A 21,731-nucleotide genomic window follows, 5' to 3' on the forward strand; every position below is an offset into this window, starting at 1 on the left:
CCTCACTTCCTGTTTCCGACCTGGGAAGCAACAGGGTGTGGCCCGCGTGGCATAACAGGAGATTTCAACTTCCGGCAATAACGAGCAGCAGCTCTTTGTCGAAGCTGCTTCTTTATGGCAGCCCTTTTGTATGGTGCAGGAAGCCTCTGCGCGTGAAAGAGAAAAGCCGGGTGGGCTTAAGAATGGAGGGGCCAGCAAGGCGTGGTTGCTCTAGTCGTTTCATAGCTGAGCTCTATGGTTACAGTGCCTCGTGAGGCCAATTCGAAACCTGAAATGATCTGACTTCCTCCGGCTTTCGACGCTTTCCGTACTCGGCTTGCCAGACATAAAGACAGAAAAATGATAAGACTATAGAGAAGGAGTAGATAGAGCGACGGGTCGTGTTCCTCCACTCGAATGACGACTTTGGCTGTTCTGAGTGGCTCTAGTCGTTCCCTTCATGGCGTCGCTGGGTGAGAGACCAACCTCCGGTGCTCGGGAGGAGTAGGGGCAGGAGGCGCTCGCTGAGTGGGTCTTCCCTTCCCAAACCCTGATCTCCGCAACTCAAGTTTCACTATGTGATTCTTCCCTCATAAATAAAGATGTAAAATGCCTGGAAATTGTGAAGTGATGAGTGAAATATTGGCGGGGTGATACTTTCCTATCAAAACGAAACTTACTTTGCTGCTTTAACAACGCCAGCGGCATCATTTATAACAGCATATGAAATGTCACTGTTGGGCATATTTAGGGAATTTAGAAGTACCTTTGTTTTACACAAGCAAAATTATAGATATATAATACCTGAAAAGGAGCAGCAAACTGATGTATCCTATCTTAGCACACGTCTGCCTTTTTGCAAACAGAGTTTGATATGGGGGATGGAAATTGGAAAGCAAATTTTATTGTAAAAAAGTGCACTGTTTGCAAAGAAACATTCTTGTGCCATCACAATAGAATATCAACCTATTTAGATAGCAAATTCAGTTTTGTAGGAACACTGAACCCTTTAATAAAGAATCATTATACATATCGCATATTAATTGTAGACAAGGTTACATTCATTCCAAAGCAAAATATTCTGTAATTTTTTTGAATACTTCCCAAAGTTCCAGGTTTTCCACTAGATATATTTTTAAAAAGTCAAGAGATGATGCGTTGTTTTTCTCCTGTTTTCCCTAGGCTTTCACATCCCTGCTCACAGCAATCCAGTTAGGTGGCTAGGCTAAAACAGTGACTGGCCAACATAATTCATATTTACTCATCATCAGTATTCTCTGTTGAGCTGAAGGGGGCTTACATCCAAATAAGCACACACAGGATTGCAGTGCAACACATATTAGAATCCACACTTGGGCTGTGGGAACAACTGTAACCACTTTTCAACCACCCTCTTTTACATTTCCCCAATGTATTCTGAAAAATTCTTAGAAAGTTGCTTCGACATGATTTGAGGGTTGTCTTGCAGGTGAAATTGCAGCTCTGGTCTTGGTGGCCGCTCTTTGGGGAGGAACCAACCCATTTTTGAAAACAGGAACTGAAGGGCTGGAACGAGTGAAGAAGGACAACTGGGCACTACAACTGCTGGCAGAAATGAAATTCCTTTGTCTCAATTACAAGGTACAAAATGCTTCCCCAAAACTCTTCCACCTAGTGTTTCAAAGTTGCCCAGAGTAGGGGGCACAGCCCTAGAGAAGACAAAGAGTATGGAAGGCAGGAACCCATTGGCAAATCTGTGCATAGAGCCAGGTGTGATGGCAGCAGCAAAAGAGGAGCAGCCAGGAGGAAGACCAACCATTACTAGCTTCTTATGGTGCCAAAGACTCTTCTAGGTTAAAGGTCTCCTTGAGAGGCTATCTGGTAAGGGAGGCAATAGCTGGCAACAGGCAAAGTGCAATAGACGGTCAGGCATGGAGATTTGTGAGCTGGAGAGTACAACATTTCCTGGACGTTTGAAAGATGCCATTCCTGGCCAAGGAGGCGGCCAGAAGGAACATTTCCTATCTGAACCAAGCAGATTGGTCTAACCCTACAGAAAGGATGCAGCTGTGTGGACAGGAGCTGGAAGGAGGATTCAGGCTGGATGAGGCCCCTGGCCCTGGGTGCTTCACGGTTTAAGGCTTACAATCATTTATATGTACTTACTTTGAAGTGAGTCCTATTGAACTAGCTGGAACTTTTCTACAAGAATGCATGGATAGGATTTTGGCTGCCAGTCTAATTACTTCCTAACTCTGACAAAATGTCCTCATGGATTAGATATCGCAAAACCTATTTTTAAAAATCCCTTTGCTGTGTTTCTGTTGGTAAAAGCTGGATTAACTCCTGTGATGAAGAAACACCAGACTGGGGTATCCAACCAATCTGGAGTTTACCTCTTCACAACACGATTTTGACTCCTTGCTTCCTCCAAATGTTGTTTTCAGCATAGTGGTGTCTTTCATAGGAGAGAAAAAGGACAACCATGTTCCAAACAGCAAGGAGAATTAGAATAGCTGGAAACTAGAGGAGACTTTGGGTCAGTATTTGTAGTAGTACAAGTGTTATGTGGATGCTAGCCACGGATCAGAGATGCATGGGGCCAAAAGAATGGGTCAGCATAACCCTTCCCTCCCTCCACTGTTTAAATCAAATCCAGACTAGGTCTCCCATCGCCCAGTATCCCAAATCTGCTGTAGTCCAGGGAATGGGAAAATCTGACCATATGTTCTGTACTTTTTCTTACAGTATGCAATACCATTTATACTCAACCAGTGCGGCTCACTTGTCTTCTATCTTGCTTTGGCTTCCACAGGTTAGTCCTTCCTTACCACTTTTTAGGGACGTAAGTGGAAGAGGTAAAAATAGTTCCAGCATTTACAAATCGTTTGGCCCACCCAGAAACTCCAGTGCACATGGCCAGGATGGGTGCTGCCCCATAGCTTCTGGGAATGTTCTTGGGTACCATTCTAGCAAGCATCCAAAGCAGCAGCTGTGCTACAAATTGGGAAGCTCATTAGATAGTCCTTGGTAAGGCCACGGCCAGCCGCCATCTGTATAATGACAGTAATACACACAGCTGCCTGATACTGGTCTGTCAAAGCTGGTATTGTCTATGACTGGCAGGGTCATTCACATCACCGGCTTCTTCATCCTTTAAGTCAAGATGCTGTGGATTCAACCTGGAACTTTTTGCATGGAAAACAGATTCTCTACTACTGAGCTACAATCCCTCTGTTTAAAGTGGTGTAGCCCTTGCAATATCTTATAAAGTTGTTGCGAGGACTACACCACATTGATGTATACAAAGTGCATCGTCGCTTTAAAGTTCTATGTTAAATCCCAATATTTATCCCCCCCCCATTTTTCTTACCAATGAGGACTCAAGGGAGCTTAACGTAATTCTCCTCTCCTCCATTTTATCCTCACCACAACCCTTAGAGGTGGTTAGGCTGAGTTTGATTGGCTAACAGTCATCCAGCAAACTTCTGTGGCAGAGCGGGGATTCGAACCTGTTCTCCCAGATCCTAGTCTGATACTCTAACCACTACACAACCCTAGCTCTTACCATGTAAGCTCCTGACATTTGTAGCTATCCAAATCTTGATGTCTCAAGAATATTCTTGTCAAAACTTAACAGCTGCATGGCTCAAACTGGGACAGGTAAGTGGGTGAATTTAGCTCCTTGTCCCCAAGTCTCATTATAATTGCTTTGTCTGAGCTGCTGATCATATTCCCCCTGCATCCTATAGCATGTGGCTCACCTTATTTACCTGAGCCAAACTGGCAGTATTCCCACTGCAGCATGGCTACTTTTTTCTTCCGATAGATTCTCCCCAGAATTGCAAGAAGCTTTTCTTGCTCTGCTTCCTCTCTTGTTGACTTCTAAAAAAAATTGGATCCATTTCAGAACTGACCTTGGTTGTGCCTCTCTGCAATTCTTTGGCTTTGATCTTCACGGTGGCAACTGGGAAGATGCTTGGAGAAGACATTGGCAGTTCACGTAGGTCTTGCCTTTTGACCAAACAGCATTCGTCTACATTTTGCTATAGGTTAGATACAAGATTTGCTCGTGGGGAAAATGTTTTTTTCTAGTTTCTATGAATAAATCCTGTTGAATAGAAACCACAAGAAACCTGTAAAGTGGGAGGGAGAGAGTTTGAGGGGGTAATCCTCTCCCCTCCCTGATTCTATAAGCTTGAGCATGCCAAACATCCGCCCCCCCCCCCGGATCAGCTGTTCTCAGTATTCGTGTACCAGGAATATACGCAGTCTTATCAAGGTGGGGATGTCTATATAAATATAAATTAGACAAAAGTCTTATTTTCTGAATACTCAATACCCTGACCTTGAGCAATGAGCACATTCAGGATCCAGGCTTATTTCGCACTTGTTGTGTTTCACTAGGTGCTGCCCTGGGGATGCTGCTGACTGTCTTGGGAGTTGGTCTTTGCATAGCTGAGTCTGTGAATGAGAAACCATGAGGAGAAGGTGCCAGAGACACCAGTAACTATGGCCAAGGGACAGGAAGCTCTGCAGTGGAGGAGCTTGCAGGAGTTCATGCACATCAGAACTTCCAAAGCCTGGTGGGAACATATAGAGTTACTCCTTTCCTGATGCTTCTTAGAGCCTTTGTCTTACTTGCATAGAGCCCTGGAGGAGCTGAGATTTGACTGGGGTGTTCCTGTCAGTGAGGAAATCAGGAAGACAAGGGGAGAAAGGAATGGAAGAAAAACTCTTTGTAGTCAGGTGTGGCATGGAACATGTTGGTGTTCTATTTATTTCCTACTGCACTTGTGTATGTTTGTGGTCAAATTTGACAAAAGTCACCTCAAAAAGGCTGTGTTTGGGCCCGTTTTCTCCCTTTTCAAAACCACTCTGGAACTGTGGCCACCAGGCCTTCATTTCAATCAGAATTAGCAACCGCATTCTGGTTTTATAAATTTATTTAAGAAAATCTGTAAGGGATCTAGACAAGGTCAGCAGAAATCCAGAAGAAAACATGTTGGGGTCTCTCTCCCCTCAGTCGTTTCTCATATCCAGCAGAGTTTCCCAGAACTGAGCGGAAGCCAGGCCGTCATGGAGTTTCGTCCCCCGAGTCACCGGCACCACGCTGAATCCTTGCCTTCTGCACTTTCCCCTTTTGTTTCATGGGGACATTCTTAGAAAGATACACAGGGATAGTGAATTAACTCCAAACATTTTAGAATAAATCATTTGGATAACTTGTGAAGGAAGATGGAACTGGGTTTTAACTGCTGGAGGAGGCTAAGAAGAGCTGTCAGTAGAGGAGGAGGGAAGCAGGAGGAGGTCACAGCATCTAGAGGTTTCTAGAATAAGGAGGTTTCTAGAATAAACTCTGCCGTGAGCTGAAGTTATTCACCACATTTGTTATTTCTGGTGAACATTTATTTATTTAAAACATTTATACGCCACCACCCAAAATTGGGTCCCCAAGGTGGCAAACATTAAAACGCTAACAACATTTATATGCCACCTTTCCACCTAAAACAGGGTCCCCAACGTGGCAAACATTAAAACGCTAACATTTATATGCCACCTTTCCACCCAAAACAGGGTCCCCAACATGGCAAACATTAAAACACTAACAACAATTTACAATGACATTTTAAAACAATGAAATTTAACAATTCAATAAATACAGCCACATGAACACTCAACATAAAGAACAGGGAGGAGGACCGATAGCAGTTATTTGGGGGTATGCCAGACAAAACAAAAAAGTCTTTACTTGCTGGGGAATAACAGCAGTGGAGGGTGAGAGACAAATCTCTATGGGGAGGGAGTTCTAAAGGCCTTTCTTGGGTTGCCACCCACCTAGCCTTATATGGCGGGGGCACCTGAATCAGGGCCTCCAAATACGACCAGAGTGAACAGGTAGATACATATGAGAGAAGGCGGTCCTTAAGGTATGCTGGTCACAATCCATATAGGACTTTAAAGGTCAATAACAGCACCTTGTATTGGGCACAGAAACAAATTGGAAGCTGGTGCAAATGGACCAAGACACGAGTGATATAACGAGTCCCTACAACCGACTCGTCAGCATTTTGGCTGCAGTGCTCTATCAACTGAAGATTCTGAACAGTATGCAAGGACAGCCCTAGGTAGAGCATATTGTAGTAGCCCAATCTAGATGTCACCAAGGTTCGTTACCTTGTTAGGGTGCCATTTTTTAGTTTTCAGCATAGCATCCTCTTCCACCATCTCTGCGACTCTCTGAGGGGGAAAAAACATACAGAAATCTCAGGAAACAGCCACATCCTAGGGTCTTGAAGAAGCAGCCGTTAATTTCTAAAAACAGGGGAAAGTATCCTGTAACCACCTTGTTCAAAAGGCAGTTAACGTTTGAGAATACCTGTTTCAGCTTCAATGAATTTAGGAAGAATGACATAAATCATCATGTTCAGAGACACATGGGCCTGCCCACTCCTAGACATCTCAACGTTTGAAGTCGTTCATTGTTTACCATGATGAGAAAGAGTCGTTAATTCAAAATACACTGGGCACAATCCACTGCAGTCCTGTTGCTACAGTGGCAGCACCTGCAGCAAGAGGGCAGTCCCCTCAGCGAGCAATCCAACAGGGGTCCAGAATACGATTTAAAAGTACCACCCAACTTCAGGAAATATTTGAGCAGCAACTGCTCCAGCCCAGGTGTCTCTGAGGAAGCTTTTAACATTCACCAGAGTCCAGTTACTTCTTTCTGGTACCAAAGTGCTTATTTTTTAAAAATCCCAGAAGATTCTGATCAGACCCAAATGGACCCTGCATACCTGGTCAACAGGTAATTCCACCTGTGTGTCTTCATCCTCCCCGACTTCCTGGGCACCCTGCATTTCTTTTCTTGATCCTTTCATTTTATAAACACTTCCTTCTTCTGAAGATAAATAAAAACATTTTATGAGCATTCTTGTTCATACCATTGCTTGAAAAAAATGGGATTGTCCCACTAGAAGGTGTGTGTAAAGTGCTATCAAGTTGTGGTCAACGGATGGCAGCTTCATTGGGTTTTCAAAGCAAGAGACAAACAGGTGATTGGCCATAGTCACCTCTGCACAGCAAGCCTGGGCTTCCTTGGGGGTCTCCCATCTAAATACTAGCCAGGGCTAACCATGCTTAGCTTCCAAGATCTGACAAGGTTGGGCTAGCCTGGGCCATTCAGGTCAGGGCAAAAACCCTGTTGGATTTTTAAAGCCAGAAAGGTGATTTGTGATTTCCTGGACTTCCTTGCTGGTCTCCCATCCAAATACTAACCAGGGCAGATCCTGCTAGCCTGGGCCATCCAGGTCAGGGGCACGCTAGAATCCCATGAGCTGAGCACTCAGACTTGTTTAGGAGCGTCACCCTCTGTTCTAAAAGTTGTTATTCCTAATTGCCTATCTGAGTTAGCAGAGGAAAATTCAGACCTTTATGCTTAAAACAGTGGCCTTACTCTATTTCACAATGAATCCAGTTTCTGTCTCCCTTGTCATAGTTATGAATACTCCTACTTGTGGGATACTTCTGATGAGGGCTTACCCCCCTTGTATAAACCAAGCATCTTCATCCTATGATCTCCCAAGGAACTCCACAGTCCTCCACCAATACTGCTGCCTTATATAGTTCCTAAGAATCTTAAAGCAAACATCTTTTTTACCTTCATCAGACCACTGACGAAAGTTCTGGCTGATCTGCCGAACAAGGACTGGCTTTGTATGAATGATACTCTTCTGTCCCTCCTCCTCACTGTGTAGATATTTCCTGGCTTTTTCATGCACTGCTGGATAAGGGCTTGGAGCTCTCTCTTTCACTACAACTCCTGTAGACTGCACCCTCCGGGGATCCAGCTGAAAATCCCATTCAAGGAAAACAGAGGTCAAGTCAGGTATTGCTTGGGGCCAGTTTCATTGAGGGCTTGTTATATAAGCTCCGTCACGTGTGAGCTAGGACTCAACACTGTCCACTGTGGCAGTGCTCCTGTGCATACCTTCAAGACCACACAAGTCACCAGAGCTGACGTCTGTGAGCCCCTAGCTCACTTGCACAGGGAGGCACTTTACACCAACCAAGCTGCAAGGTGAGTCAAAATCATTTATGAGCCTGCTGAAAGGTTTGAGACAGAAGCAGGGCAGCTTCAAGGACAACCAGTACAGATGTAGAAGATTCACCAGTAACTTTCTTTTCCCACTGGATGCTTAAGTGCTGAAAGGATCTTGGAACATAGTAGGTACTGTCAAGAAACTGACTTGTCCCAGTCTGTTTCTTGGTTCAGTTTGGGCTTGGGCTCCAACAGAAGTTTGTAAAGTCATCATCACCCTGTAGTTTCAGAGCTGGGACTGAACTACACCAGTGCAATAAGGTCATAGCTTCAAGGTCTTGCACAGCATTGTATTATTCTAGCAAAGGACCTTGGGTGAGAGTATGTGCACTGTCCTTGAGTGGCAATCGGGATCAGGCCAGTTGCTACAGTTTTAGATAAAACAAGGGATCTCATGCTCGCTCGCACCCTATTGCTTTTGGAATCTGTATGGTTGCTGAAGGATTTCTGTTACCTGCTTTTGTGCTCTGGACCGGCTTACCTCGATTGGTGCCAGCCCAGGATCTTTGGATCCTGAGACTTTGGAACCCTTTGGGCTCTCTTGTTTTAGCCTGAAAAGTAATCTTGGGCTGGGAGACTGAAAATCAGTTAGTGTGCTAGGAAGGACTAGCTAGTTCTGTTGTTTTCCTCTCTGTTCGCACATTGTCTCTATCCTGTTGCACTTCTGTTAATAAATTTGTTTGTGTGTTCTTTGGGGATTTGAAAGCTTCAATCTTAATCCAGTACCAGATACCTAAATAATTATTTTAGAACTCAGTGTGCAGGTGACCTACTCTGCAGGGCTGACATCTTGGTTAAAATCTGGTAGGGCTAGGGAGCTTGCCTCTTGGATCCACAGCTGAGGGTTTAGTCAGAGAGGCTGGAGGCAGTGAAGAATTACCTTGGAATTGAGGACTCTCCCAGTTTTGAGTGTTTTGCTTTGGACCTCCCACTCAAGGCAGCTTGTGGATACAGCCATCTTTGACAGGTACCCCCTTATAGTAAACATGACACCAGCTGCTTAGAAAATGAGTATACTTAGCTTCATGAGCATCTTGTAGTAAGTTTGTATAGTGGTTAAGGAGGTGGACTAGGACCAGGGAGACTCGGGTTCAAATCCCTGCCTGCCATGAAACTTTACCAGGTGTCCATGGGCCAGTCACTCCTTCTCAGGCTCTCTTGCTGAGAGGATAAAATGGGCAAGGAGAGTCATGTATGCCACCTTGAGGATCTTAGGAGGAATAGGGCTAAAAATGCACTAAATAATAGTAATCCTAAATTTCCAGCACTGATATGGATGTTACACAGTTGCATTTATATCCCATCCTTTGGAAAAAGGAAATATGTTTTTAAATGTTTTTAATGATTTGAGCTAAAACAGATTTTTAAAGTTCCCCAACCTTGAAAGGTTTCTCTTGTTAACATCCAAACTAATTTGCAAGGATAATATTGTATTGCATAAAGACTTCCGGTTTTTTTTTTTTAGAAAACCAGCTGCATATGCAAAAACTTAGATCTACATGAACAATTATTCCATAAGCCTCCAAAGAAACTTTTGAATGCAGGCCTGTTTTTCATCCTTAAATCCAGGAGTGCCCTCAGCTGTTACCTGCTTTGGCGTTTCAAGAAGCGCTGAGTCACTGGCACCATCTTGAGAAGCCAAGTGGAGTTTGCCAAACTGAGAACAGGACAAGAAAGGGTTTCCATAAGGGTATGTGACACATTTGTTGGCCTCAGCCACTTCTTTTCAGCGATCAGCAAGATCTATTCAACACATCCCCAACAAGACAATTCCCATTGACAGCACGCCAGGCTCCCCCAAAAGATTAAAGAATGGCCATTCTCTGCCCTCCACAGCAACCTAGTTCCCACAACCATTCAGAAGCCAGCATCCACCTTTGGTGGGGAAAGGTGGGGAAATGATTGGCAACAATCATCCTATCTAGGAAAAAAAATCTAACATGAGGAAGTCAACGCCTAGCCAGCAGCGGATAAGATGCCTTCTGGATGCACTGCCCCCTCACCACCTATTACAGGTGTAATCCTGAATTAATATTATTTCTAAGAATGTGATCCCCCCCCCCTCCCCTACAAATGCACTTACTTCTTGATTGCAATTCCTCCTCCTGTTACTGGGGTAGTTCCTAAAAGCAAAGAGACAGCAAATGCACAAGGTAGACATTGCTAGAGAAAAAGAAACTGGAGAGACGGGTAGTAGTGCATTCTCTTCCCCCCCCCCCCAATTTTATTTATTCCAAGGGATTATTCTAAACAAGAGACAGTGGGACTACAGAAATGCACGTGGCAAACACAACCACCAGCAGAGAATCAGCTGCCTGAGGATGGGGTGGGTTCCCCCTCACTGACAGTCTTCAAGGAGCAGCTAGATGAATACTTGTCAGGGGTGCTTCAGGCTGTTCCCACACTGGGCAGGGGTTAGTGTAGATGGTCTGTAGTACCCCTCTGATTCTATGATAGTCTCTTTCACCCACCGAAAGGACCGATGCACGACCTTTTGGGGCACCAGCAGCTCCACATAGGGCAGGTTCTTGTACTTCTCTGTCCCCACTGCTACGTAGTAGCCCCCACTCATCAGTTCTTCACCACAAGAAACGGCATCACCATTCAGCCGGCAGAGCCTGGCAGAGACAAAGTGGGAGAAGGTGGTTTTGGGGGAAACAATGAATGATGGAAAATGATATGCAGTGTCAAAAGTAAGTCCCATCTTTGAAAGGTCGCCATAGATCTGAAATGACTCAGAAATTCTGCTTGCAAGAGGCCTCACTTTACAATCTACCCCCCTGAATGGTGGAGAAGGAAATTAATTACATACTAATTGTAAACATACTAAATGTCATTGTGACTTCTGTACTTGGGTTAAGTATCATATTAGTATGACTGTATTTTGCATCTTGGAAATAGGTTCAGGAGTTGAGATACAAGATTGTGTCATGATGACATCGTAAATACTGTTAGTGTCCGAAGGAGACATCATGGCACAAGCATACACTCAGAATGTCAACACTCTACTAAATCAGAATTTCACTTTGCTTGACTGTCACTTCATCTGGATTTTCATAACAGTTGCAAATATTTCAAATTTTGAAGTGCTAACAGTCTTTCTAAATAAACCGCATGCCTTCATTTTAAAATAATAAAGACCTGTGGGGGGGGGGAATGGAAATACTATAAAGAGATAAATAGAGGATATTGATACCACAGACATAAACTGGTTTAATCGTAATTCCCTCTCCCTGTGGAACCTTGGGAGTTAATTCTGCCAAGGGGATCTCGAGCAGAATTCTCAGCACCTTTGCCAAAGTACAGTTCCCAAGATTCATTGGAGGAAACACCAGGATAGTTAAACTGGTATACATCTGTAAGCGCTGATCTGTCATGTGTTCATCAGCAATACCTGAGGTGGTTGACTAATCCCCTGTCAACAGCACAGACTCAGAGGAACAATTGGGTGATGCCCACACTTCTTGGAAGAGAGCCCTACCACAGTGCCAGAACACACACTGCCACCAGGGCTTTAATATGCCAAGAGCCTCCACATGGAGGCACCTTCAAGCTATTCCCAGAAACACTCTGAGCATGAGGCAGTCCACAGCCCATGGACAGGAATAATTTTAAAACTAGGCAGAACTTCTGCCTTTTTAAAACTAGGCAGAAAAGGGAGTTGGGCGCATTTACTCAGACAACACACTTTCGGACAGCTCCACTGTGCAGGTTTGCCTTCTTCGACGACAGGCTTAAGACAGAGTTCCATTGCTGCAGGGTACTCTTAGTAAGGCTCAGGCGGAAAGGAGGGCTGAGCAAGTCCCCGTTACGAAAAACACTAGAAAGAATAAGCAAAAAGCAAAGCATTAGACTGATGACAATGACAGATCCCAAGTCCTACAGACTGACAGACGCTCTATGGCAGAATCCTCTAGCCGGGATATCTTTTATACACAGGCATATTCAGAGGTATTCACATGCTGCAATCTCAGTGCTTCAAGCATTCTTTCCCCTAGAAGACCCTGTGCACACGTCCCCTCTGCAGAGGAGCCAAACCCTGGTCTCAAAGAGATGCTTCACTAAAGAGTCGGGGACCATAGACTTCACCACTATGTTGCCTTACATCCTATCTGTTGCTTTTAAGCATGATCCTACTGGGTAGTTCTATGTTGTCTAATGTCAGTCCTAGAACTGCTTGTGCTCAGTTTCAGCATTTCTTCAACTCTGTATTGGATTTTCACTAATGTTATGTCTTTGTAAACTTGCATTTATTTACCCTATGGCATTGTTTATTGAAATGACCTTGATATTGACTGTACTAATCTCACACTATGTAATCTGCCTTGAGTCACAGGGAGAAAGGCAGACTATAAATGGCATAAATAAACAAATAAAGAATACCCTGCTGAGGTTCCTCCCCAATCCTTGCCCTCCCCAGGATCCACCCCCCAAATCTCGAGGAATTTTCCAACCAGGACAGGCCTTTGTGGAGAGAGGCTTCCTTGAGGCCTACAGGCCCAGGATCACAACAACACAAAGGAAAGCACTGATATAAGCAGAAAATCCCCACAGGCCCCAACCTACATTTCTTATGTCACTGTCCCCAAAAAGTACCTTACACAGAAAGCAGGATCAAAAAGAGTCCAGTAGCACCTTTAAGACTAACCAACTTTATTGTAGCATAAGCTTTCGAGAATCACAGTTCTCTTCGTCAGAAGCAGGGAGTCACTCACTGTATAACGCAGGGCACGTTCACCTGTCTCCTCCATCGCTCCAAAACGTTTGTCCTCCGGGAAATAACTGGATGGCTCTAAAGGTCAAACAGCAAGGGGGAACTGAGCTAAATGAAGAATCACTATTCATTCCACCCAAAAATGCTGAGAGGATTTGTGCATCCCAAAACAGAAACAGGATTCTGTTCTCCCTAAGACTTAGAAATGTAGTTACCTCAGGAGTGGATTGGCCTTTTGGCTTGCCAGGAAATTTCCTGGAGGGCCACTGCACCGGAGGACTACTGGCAGCCAGGAGCAAGCCAAGCCAAGTGGCCCCTTAGGTGACAGCAGTGGCTCAGAGGCCGCTCGACTTGGACCTAGGGTTGCCAGCTCCAAGTTGGGAAATTCCTGGAGATTTGGGGGGTGAAGCCTGGAGAAGGCAGGGTTTGTGGATGGAAAGGACTTCAGCATGGAATAATTCCAAAGTCTGCCCTCCAAAGCAGCCGTTTTCTCCAGGGTAAGTGATCTCTGTGGCCTGGAGATCAGTTGTAATTCCGGGAGATCACCAGCCAGCCACAAGTGGCAGCCCGACTTGGACCCAGACTGCAGCACTTATATCAACAGGGGCTGGCTCAAGCTTGCTCAAGGGCTGTTCCAGTTCATCCCAGGTTTTCCACACAAAATGAGCAGCTCTCAGTCAGTCTTGTGCAGTTCTGTTTCAGCAATCAAGCAAAGAAAGGAGGCCACAGAAAACCAATTTCTTTGCAACATTCCGTATTTGTTTTTTATTGTAGCAATCCTCAAAACGTCCTGTCCTCCATCATAGTCTGGGGGTTGTTACTGGCCTTAACCTTGAGCAGGGCTGTGCTTATTCAATAGTAAGGTGAGAAAATATACTCTGAATATGTGGTTGCTTCCATACTAGGACCTTTTTGCACTGCTTAGTCATTTCCTTTCCACAATCAGCTGCAAGAAAATTGAAACTGGAGTTCTACAAGTCACTTGATGCAGTGCAATATTTCCCGTAAGAAGCCAGCAGTGCCCATCAGTGTGCATAAGCCTGCTGTGTGTTTTCTCTGAAGTCCCATTTCAACTAAGGTTCTAATTCTTTTTGAGATTTTCCTTTTGCTTTCTTGTTTAGATCAATTACTTCCTGTGGTATTCTGGAATCAGTAGCTAATTATCAGGAGAGGAATAGTTTCATAAGCATTGTGTTTCACTTTGTAGTCAAATCTATTGCTCTTTTTATTATAAAATGTAATTCTTTAACAATCATAACGTTTAAAAAAATGCAAGTGAAAGGCAATGTTCATCTCCTATCCCTAGCCAAAAAACAACCAAGAAATAATTAAGAATTGACTAATAAATGCTAAGAGGGAATAGAAAGTAATTAATTCCACTATAAGCACAAAGAGGAAGCAACCCAAGTATAGAGGCACTTTCCTGCCTAAAAGCTTCAGGCAACTATTGACTAGGTGTAAAGGAAGCAAACCTTGACCTGGATAGTCCAGTCCAGCCTGATTTCATCAGTTCTTGGAAGCTAAGCAGGGTTGGCCTTGGTCAGTAATTGGATGGGAGACCTCCAAAAAAGAAGTCCAAGGTTGCAGAGGCAGATAATGGCAAATCAGCTCTCTGAACATCTCTTGCCTTGAAAACCCCGGGAGAGGGGTCACCATAAGTCCGCTAATCACTTGACAGCACTTTCTACCTCCACCTTTGGAGGTTGGAATGGCTGTGATCATTCAGAGGGAGGAGGATGACAGGAGTGTCAAAAAGCACACATCCACAAACACACACAAAGCAGAGGCATCCCTTTCCTGTTGTGGTGTGTGCTATATGCATAAATGAGAAGCATGTACTTATCATGCATGTACCTCTGCTACAAGCCAGTCACCTCCAGAATTCATCAGCCAAGTCTGTAAACTCATCCATCTTCCACAGAAACCCCTCTACTTTGATACAGACAGACTAAACCTAACCTCAAGGTCATAAGAGGACAGAATGTGCAGACACCCTTAGCAGTCCCTGCTCACATCCAGGCTTCTCCTCTCCAATATCAGGTCCGGTTCCAGTTTTTGGTGGGCCCTGGGCAGAGAGTGCTCAGCCCTCTCTTGCCCCCCCCCACTCATGTGCCTCTGCCTGTCCTCTGCCCAGTCACAAGCCCTCCCACCACCTGTAATCACAGCTGCCCACACTACCTGCATGTCTTCCCCCCAGTGGTGCTAGGTGGTGAGTGCAGCTAGGAACACCACTGCCAAGGCCACCAGGAATGCTGATGCTTTGTGCTGGGCAGTGCATGCTGCTGGGAGCAGAGATGAGGAAGCAATCATAAGCAGGCAGTGGAAGGGTGTGAGTGCAGGTATCAGAGGAGATGCGTGAGTAGAGAGACAGCAGCAGTGGGCCCTGTTGGAAGTCAAAAGCCCTGGCAGCTGCCCCACCTAAGAGTATGCTGACACTGGCCCTGCCCAACACAACTCATTGCTAAGACAGAGGGCTTTGCTGTCACAAACCTAGAAGCCTTGAAAGGCCCTCTTCACAATGGTGTGAGTGGTGTTGCTAGGGGTGCTAAATCTCTGTATACAAAGGTGGATGGAATGATTCCAAAAGGCTCCTCCCAGCTCTCATGCTTCCAATTCTCATGCTGGGAGGGACAAATCTCCAAGGCGCTAACCTCATAATTCAGAGGGTTGTAACACAACCTAAGTGAAGTCACAGCCCAAACTGAAAATTCATCTGGTTTATTTGAGAAGGAAAACGATGGAGAGAAAAAGGAAGAGTCCAATATTGCAAGACAAGTCCTAGAACCGAAACAGCTGGTGTGGTGTAATACGTAGAGGGCCAGTCTAGGATCTGGATGAACCCCCACTCTGCCATGGAAGCCTGCTGGGTGACCATGAGCCAGTCACATAGTCTAACCTACCTCACAGGGCTGTAGTTGTGAGAATAAAATGGAGAGAAGAATGTAAGCCACCTTGGGTCCTCATGAGGAGAAAAGTGGGGCATAAATGAAATAAACAAATATATTACAACCACTGCTGAAGCTTACACAGAAAGCAGAAATGAACAAGTCCCATCACACCAAGGTCCTTCAAAGCCAGAGCACTTTAGACAACTCTCATAAACAAACCGAGCTGGGCTTTCCAGAGAAAAGTGAACGCACAAATGAACACACAAACCTCCAGGTTTAGGATGCTGAGGATGCTAGGTGGGCCCCTTAGGTCTGCAAAGATGCCTTTGCTTCATACAGAACTGACCGGGCAAAGTTGGGGGAGGAGTGACATCTTTCTGGGCTTGCAAGACTTCTTCTTAATGTCTGTGCAGCTCCTAATATCAGAGGGACTTTATACCTATTTTATTATTTAAATTAAAAACTTTTATGCAACTCACTGATCCACCATGGGTTAAAGCAGGTCCCAGCAGCAGCTACAAACCAGCTGCTTGGGGCAGCTGGGCACTCACCTGTGTGCCATCTTTTTTTGGATGCTCACTGAGCTGCTTCATTTCGGGTGCTATGTAGCTGAAAAGTGAGAAGAAAATTAACTCGGTGAACACAATGAGGTCTGGTGGTAAGTGATGAAGTTGGATTCCAATCTCACTTCTGGCAGACCCACTTGGGTGGTATTTGCCTGCTGTTCTCCAAGCCTTGCTCTTCCCATCTGTATGATGGACAGACAGCTTATATGTGCTTTTCTTTGCAAACTGTTGCACAATGAGATGGATTAGCCTCTACAAAACCAAGAATTATTCATAACAACAAAAAGCCAGGTGAAATGTAGCTTATTTGGGCAGTTTATGATATATAAACACCAAACATTTAAAAAGGAATCTTTGGGAAGCTTACTGTCCTCATCAGGACTTCATAGGTTCATAGCTATAACAGTTACAAACAAGGTTATATGAAAGATTATCCGCCACCACACGCCTATATTGTTATGGCAATATGGGTATGACACGCTAATGCTTTTCTACATTTATTTTGTTTTCACAACAACTCTGGCAGGTAGAACACTTACTCCTATTTTGCAGGCACAGGCTGGAGACTTGCACAAGTCTATGCCAGCAATCCATAGCTGAGGCAGGATTCATAGTTCTTCCAAATCCGTCTATTTTACACCACCTAGGCATCATCAAAGAATAAGTACTAGCCTGTTTACAAAGAATTTTAAAACTCCACTTTGTGAGTGATAACAACTGTGGTGCTCAAAGCCACTTTGGGGGTGTTCAGAGGGACATTCAAGTTTAAGGCATTTTATCTCCGCAAATGCAAACTGCCACATGGAATTTGATTTCAGAAAAAGAAAACAAGAAAAAATTGCTCTTTTCTCTAGCATCCAGCTAACAATGGTTGCCTGCAAGGTGCTCTGCAAGGTGCTGCTGTTTTCTTTCCTGTGAATACCAATAAGCAACCTGTGTATTGGTTGTAAAATGTAGACACATGGTGGTGCATACTTGGGATAGGTGTAGTGGTTGAGAGTGATCCAGGTTCAAATCCCCGCTCTGCCATGGAAGCTCACTGGGTGGCTTTGGGCGAGTCACGTATTCTCAGCCTAACCTACTTCACAGGGTTGCTGGAGGAGAGGAGAACAATGTAAGCCACTCTGTGTCCATTTGGAGAAAGTTGGGATATAAATGAAGTAAATAATTCAGCTTTAGAGGCTGTGTTTATCCATAGGCAGGAAGGAAGGAGCATCTCTGGTGTTCCAAAAGCGGACAGCTCTACCAAGCCCTTGGCTGATTTTCACACCAGGTGAAGAGAAGGGTTCAAGAGTCCCTTTTGTGTATTCTCCCCTCTTCTTGATGTTCTTTTTTCATTACAGAAGGAAGGAAACTTCCCTCCCTGGCATACAGGCCATCCCTCCCAACAAGCAGGGAGGCAAACCCTTTTGCATTTTGACACACACAGAAGGGAGCCAGTGGGTAAAGGTCAATGTTGTGGGAGCATCACCCCTTTCTAATTCAGAGTATAATTTCTGTTAAAACTTCACAGGCAACTGTATCCTCTTTTTTTCCTGCACACAAGGTATTATTTACATGTAATCCTAACTCTACAGCAGACTTTATACTGCTGATCCAAGAATTCCAGATGATATATTAATGCTAAGTATTATTATAAACTTTTGAATTATCTTATAAGCTAAATCAAAAAGAGTCCAGTAGCACCTTTAAGACTAACCAATTTTATTTTAGCATAAGCTTTCGAGAATCAAGTTCTCTTCGTCAGATGCCTGATACAGAGACTGGACTCTGTACAGTCTCTGTATCAGGCATCTGACGAAGAGAACTTGATTCTCGAAAGCTTATGCTAAAATAAAATTGGTTAGTCTTAAAGGTGCTACTGGACTCTTTTTGATTTTGCTACCACAGACTAACACGGCTAACTTCTCTGCACTTATAAGCTAAGTCTGTTTGATTTCTCTCAGATGGGCAGGAAGCAACCCTAAGAGAAATTGGGTAGCCTAAGGCCACCTGGTGAGATCATAGCAGAGAGATTTGAAAACAGGACTTCCTGAACAACAGTATAGCCTAGTACACTGCACCCACTCTCAGGTGCAAGATCAAACTCACATTTCAGCAAATGTCAGACCCCTGAGCTAAAGGCTGGCCACCAGCTATTCCTTTGTTTACTTGTGCCTTAAGCAGAACTTGGTACCTACCAGAAGTTCAAAGATATTCCTGGTGGGCTGCTAGATAAGCCAAGCCAGAAGTCAAACCAACCGCCACTCCCTTTACCTTCCTTCACATGTCTCTAGTGTGAGGTGAACACAAGACATTCAAACTCTGTGCTGGAAATAATGGCTATGATGTGCTCATGGCGCTGACATCACTGGCTCACTGGTGTCATAATCCCCACTTACAACCAAGGTACCCAACCCAACTTCACAAACATGCTGCAGCGTTCCATCTCAGGAATGCTGACCCACCTGCCAGTGAACAGAATTCTCGGGAAGGTGAGGCTTAATATAACACAACTCCTCCTCTACTACACCTGAAGTACACTTTTCCTGTCTTCCAACACATAATTTTTTTTATTCCACAAGTGCTTCCAGTAACTAGGCACCATACATTAAACAGATGCACTTTCTGTCACCAGGATGATCTATAAGAGGCACCAAGGAAGGCAGAAGGAGGGGCGTTCAGATAAAAAACAGCTGGTGGAGATAGGGTTATGCACTCCTTCCCTCCACAACTTCTGTGCTGCAAAGCAGCCCCTCCTAGAAATAATGGACAAAGAAGGGTCTGCAGGGTCGCATAGCACTGGGGCTTTTGTTTTTCACAATCACAACCTGATTTCCAGGTGCTACAACATTCAAGAGACCCAACAGCTGTTCCCTTCTCCCCATACCAAGACAAGAAAAAGATTGTTTTACAGGCTTCTCAGAATATTAAGAAATGCACACTAAACTCCCTGCACCATTCTCCACTCCAGAAAGTAGATTTTAAAACGATTACAAAACCAATGGTAAAATGAGGGCTGTCCAGTTCCAGGCTGCAAAGAAAACAAACAATCCCTGTCCAGTCTCTGAACAGGACCCATCCGTGTGTCTCGCAGAGAGATAAACCTATACGGCTCAGTAACTGGCAGACCCTGGGCTAGATCCAGAACTCCCAGTTGCAAGTCCAGAAGCTAAAGAACTAAGTAGCTTTTTGAGTGGTGCAGCATGGACAATAAAGTTGTTGGCCAGGATCTTTTGTGGTCCAAACCACATTTTGCCATAAACAGGGAACAGGTGGACCTTAATGAAGCCACAGCAGAGCAAATATGCACATCTGATTTATTAACTGCATTCTCTATGTGTCGCAGCTAATATAGCTAAGTTTTAGATGTGGATGCCAGCGAGCTCTTGAGCAAAATCCATCCAACACCTCTCCAAAGGAAGCGTTCTAGGGGTGTAAGGGACCTCCCCCCCCGCAATATCTCAAATGGGGCCTCAGGTGAAAAACAAAGAGGGATAAACAAGATTATCTGTTCAGGAAAGGCCAAATGTCCATAATCCTAGCACCACCTCGCACAACCAACAGATTCACCACCTGCATTATTGGCTTTCTGCAGCAGGCAAGCTTGTCTGCAGGGAAGGAACCAGGGATGAAGTGCCTTCGGGATGCAAACATAAGCAGCCGCTGTGTGGGTGGACCCTGTGTTTCAAATGCATCCCTGGGAGATTCCTCATAAGAGAGGGCATGTTGGTAAAGCTTGTGGTCCAGTCCACCCTTGTGACCCTCCTTGGCCCTCCAAAGACTACTCACTCCAGCTTCTTGAACCGCTCAAAGCCTGCAGCGACGTACTGGCAACCATTATGTAGCTCTTCCAGGTCATTGACTCGATGGCCCTGCCTGGGAGTATAGATGCTCCTGACAGCTACAGGGGCCTGGATCGTGCTGGTCACCTCATTCAAGAAGGCCTCAAAGGTCAAGAAGCGGCGCTGGCTGACCACATACTTCCTGCCATGAAAGAAGGGGTCCCCGTTCCGATAGATCACTACGTTCTTGGCAGGAGGCACCGCGGCTAGGGCCTCGGAGCGCATCCCACTCAGTCTGCAGGCTCTAGGCTGTTTATCCAGAGGAAGTTCCTTGGCAAAGAGTGGAAGAAGCTCCACTGAACTTTCACAAGTGAGATGCAAACCCTGCCACCTGATTCCCCTCTCCCTTTGCCAAGCTCTGTCCTGACAACAACTCTAGTGTTTCCATAGTGTCAAACTCTGCTGGGAGGAGGAAGTTTCATGGGTTGGCCAGGAATGTGAGAGGCTATTGGACACAATAATTTGAGCCTCAGTTTGGCAACAGAACCTATTTTTCAATTGTGTTACTACTCAAGCCATGGAATACATGATACAACCAAGAATGTGCAAAGTTCTTTTTCTCTAAGTAACTTGAATGGTCTAGGATTAAAAGCATGACTGCTGGCAGCCTGGATCCCTGGTGACTCTCCTTTTCTGAGAAAATGTCTTATATCACTGTACTAGTACCATCCCATAATACTCAAGAATGTAGAATTCAGTTACCATTTCAATAAAAAAACCAAGTACAACTTTTATTCCACGTGTCTATCCAACAACCCAGTGAAGTAGGTTGTTAATTTTCCCATTTTATCAATAATAAGAAAACAATTTATCAAGATCATAAATCACAGCAGCAATCAAATCATAAAAAATTTACAGTTCTGGAAGTAACACACGTCATAAGAGCAATCATACATACAGAAGCAATAATCTCATTAAGTCATTTCAGGACAGCCTCCTGAAATTTAGCAACACAACTAAATGACGTTTCAGCCTCCCCCATGTTTGCTCTCTTGGAAATTTTCTCAACAGTCACACGACCTTTTCCATAAGGACTTAACTGTGTACACCAAGATGTTAGCAAGGAAAACAATCTCTTCGCTCTGAAAAGGATAATCAAACCCAAACTTTTAGGACCGCTCAAGGAGATGCCAGCACCAAAGCATGACAATGTTATGTATCAAGTGAAAACAGCCAAGAGATGGATTTAGCCAGAACTTTCTGCTGCAGTCCAATGCCCTTCACATATGCATACCCCACTGCACAAATCCAACACCACAGATCACAAGGTCAAACAAGATGCTCTCTAATGAGCAGAGATTATAACCAATCACAATTTTTTGTGCTGGTGTAATTCTGTTATTTTCTCGTGACTACTATAGTCAATATACAGCTTATATTTGTTTTTTAAAAAGCTGTAACATATTACAAAGGAAAAACCAACAGCATATTCCAGATGAGGAACAGTCTGCTGTAGACAAAACAAAACAGAGTTCTTTGTGAGTGCAGGCATTCCCCGACCAAGGCACCACAATGGAAAAGACCCTGTCCTTAATAGCTAATACTGTCACTTTCACATCACATCACCTACTGTTGCATCCTTTAACCGGAAATGCCTGGGATTGAACCTGGGGTCTTCTGCATTCCAAGCAGATGCTGTGCTCTAAGTAACAACCCCTTCCCACTTCTGGAAGGGTTTTA

At 44.6% G+C, this 21,731-nt stretch overlaps 2 protein-coding genes across 4 annotated transcripts; one reads left to right on the forward strand and one right to left on the reverse strand.

The window, feature by feature from the left end:
• Window positions 1-28: 28 nt before the first annotated feature.
• TMEM234 (transmembrane protein 234) lies at window positions 29-4,909 on the forward strand. 2 transcript variants are annotated; one of them, XM_055000102.1, is made up of 5 exons: window positions 29-452; window positions 1,448-1,599; window positions 2,707-2,773; window positions 3,869-4,010; window positions 4,366-4,909. In XM_055000102.1, the coding sequence occupies exons 1-5, from the start codon at window positions 440-442 to the stop codon at window positions 4,418-4,420; spliced, it is 429 nt and encodes a 142-aa protein (XP_054856077.1). In that variant the 5' UTR covers window positions 29-439; the 3' UTR covers window positions 4,421-4,909. The 2 variants fall into 2 exon arrangements, with proteins under 2 accessions (XP_054856077.1, XP_054856078.1); XM_055000103.1 differs by having other exon boundaries at window positions 45-452; window positions 3,869-3,961.
• Window positions 4,887-20,397, reverse strand: DCDC2B (doublecortin domain containing 2B). Of its 2 annotated transcripts, XM_055000099.1 has the most exons (11): window positions 19,999-20,397; window positions 16,213-16,270; window positions 12,775-12,851; window positions 11,748-11,879; window positions 10,531-10,677; window positions 10,143-10,182; window positions 9,648-9,716; window positions 7,619-7,808; window positions 6,756-6,859; window positions 6,136-6,198; window positions 4,887-5,119 (listed from the first exon to the last, which is right to left on the reverse strand). In XM_055000099.1, the coding sequence occupies exons 1-11, from the start codon at window positions 20,274-20,276 to the stop codon at window positions 5,036-5,038; spliced, it is 1,242 nt and encodes a 413-aa protein (XP_054856074.1). In that variant the 5' UTR covers window positions 20,277-20,397; the 3' UTR covers window positions 4,887-5,035. The 2 variants fall into 2 exon arrangements, with proteins under 2 accessions (XP_054856074.1, XP_054856075.1); XM_055000100.1 differs by lacking the exons at window positions 12,775-12,851; window positions 16,213-16,270.
• Between the last annotated feature and the right edge of the window lie 1,334 nt (window positions 20,398-21,731).

Source organism: Eublepharis macularius, chromosome 15, assembly GCF_028583425.1.
Source record: "Eublepharis macularius isolate TG4126 chromosome 15, MPM_Emac_v1.0, whole genome shotgun sequence".
Taxonomy (NCBI): domain Eukaryota; kingdom Metazoa; phylum Chordata; class Lepidosauria; order Squamata; family Eublepharidae; genus Eublepharis; species Eublepharis macularius.

Coding starts and splice junctions, on each gene's coding strand:
- TMEM234 (XM_055000102.1), top strand. Junction 1,600..2,706: donor TCCTTTGTCTCAATTACAAG/GTACAAAATGCT, acceptor TTTTTCTTACAG/TATGCAATACCATTTATACT. Junction 4,011..4,365: donor TCGTCTACATTTTGCTATAG/GTTAGATACAAG, acceptor GTGTTTCACTAG/GTGCTGCCCTGGGGATGCTG.
- DCDC2B (XM_055000099.1), bottom strand. CDS start 20,276: ATGCGCTCCGAGGCCCTAGCCGCGGTGCCTCCTGCCAAGAACGTAGTG. Junction 10,183..10,530: donor GTCGTGCATCGGTCCTTTCG/GTGGGTGAAAGA, acceptor CTTTGCTTTTAG/GAACTACCCCAGTAACAGGA. Junction 7,809..9,647: donor TTCTTGAAACGCCAAAGCAG/GTAACAGCTGAG, acceptor TGGGATTTTCAG/CTGGATCCCCGGAGGGTGCA.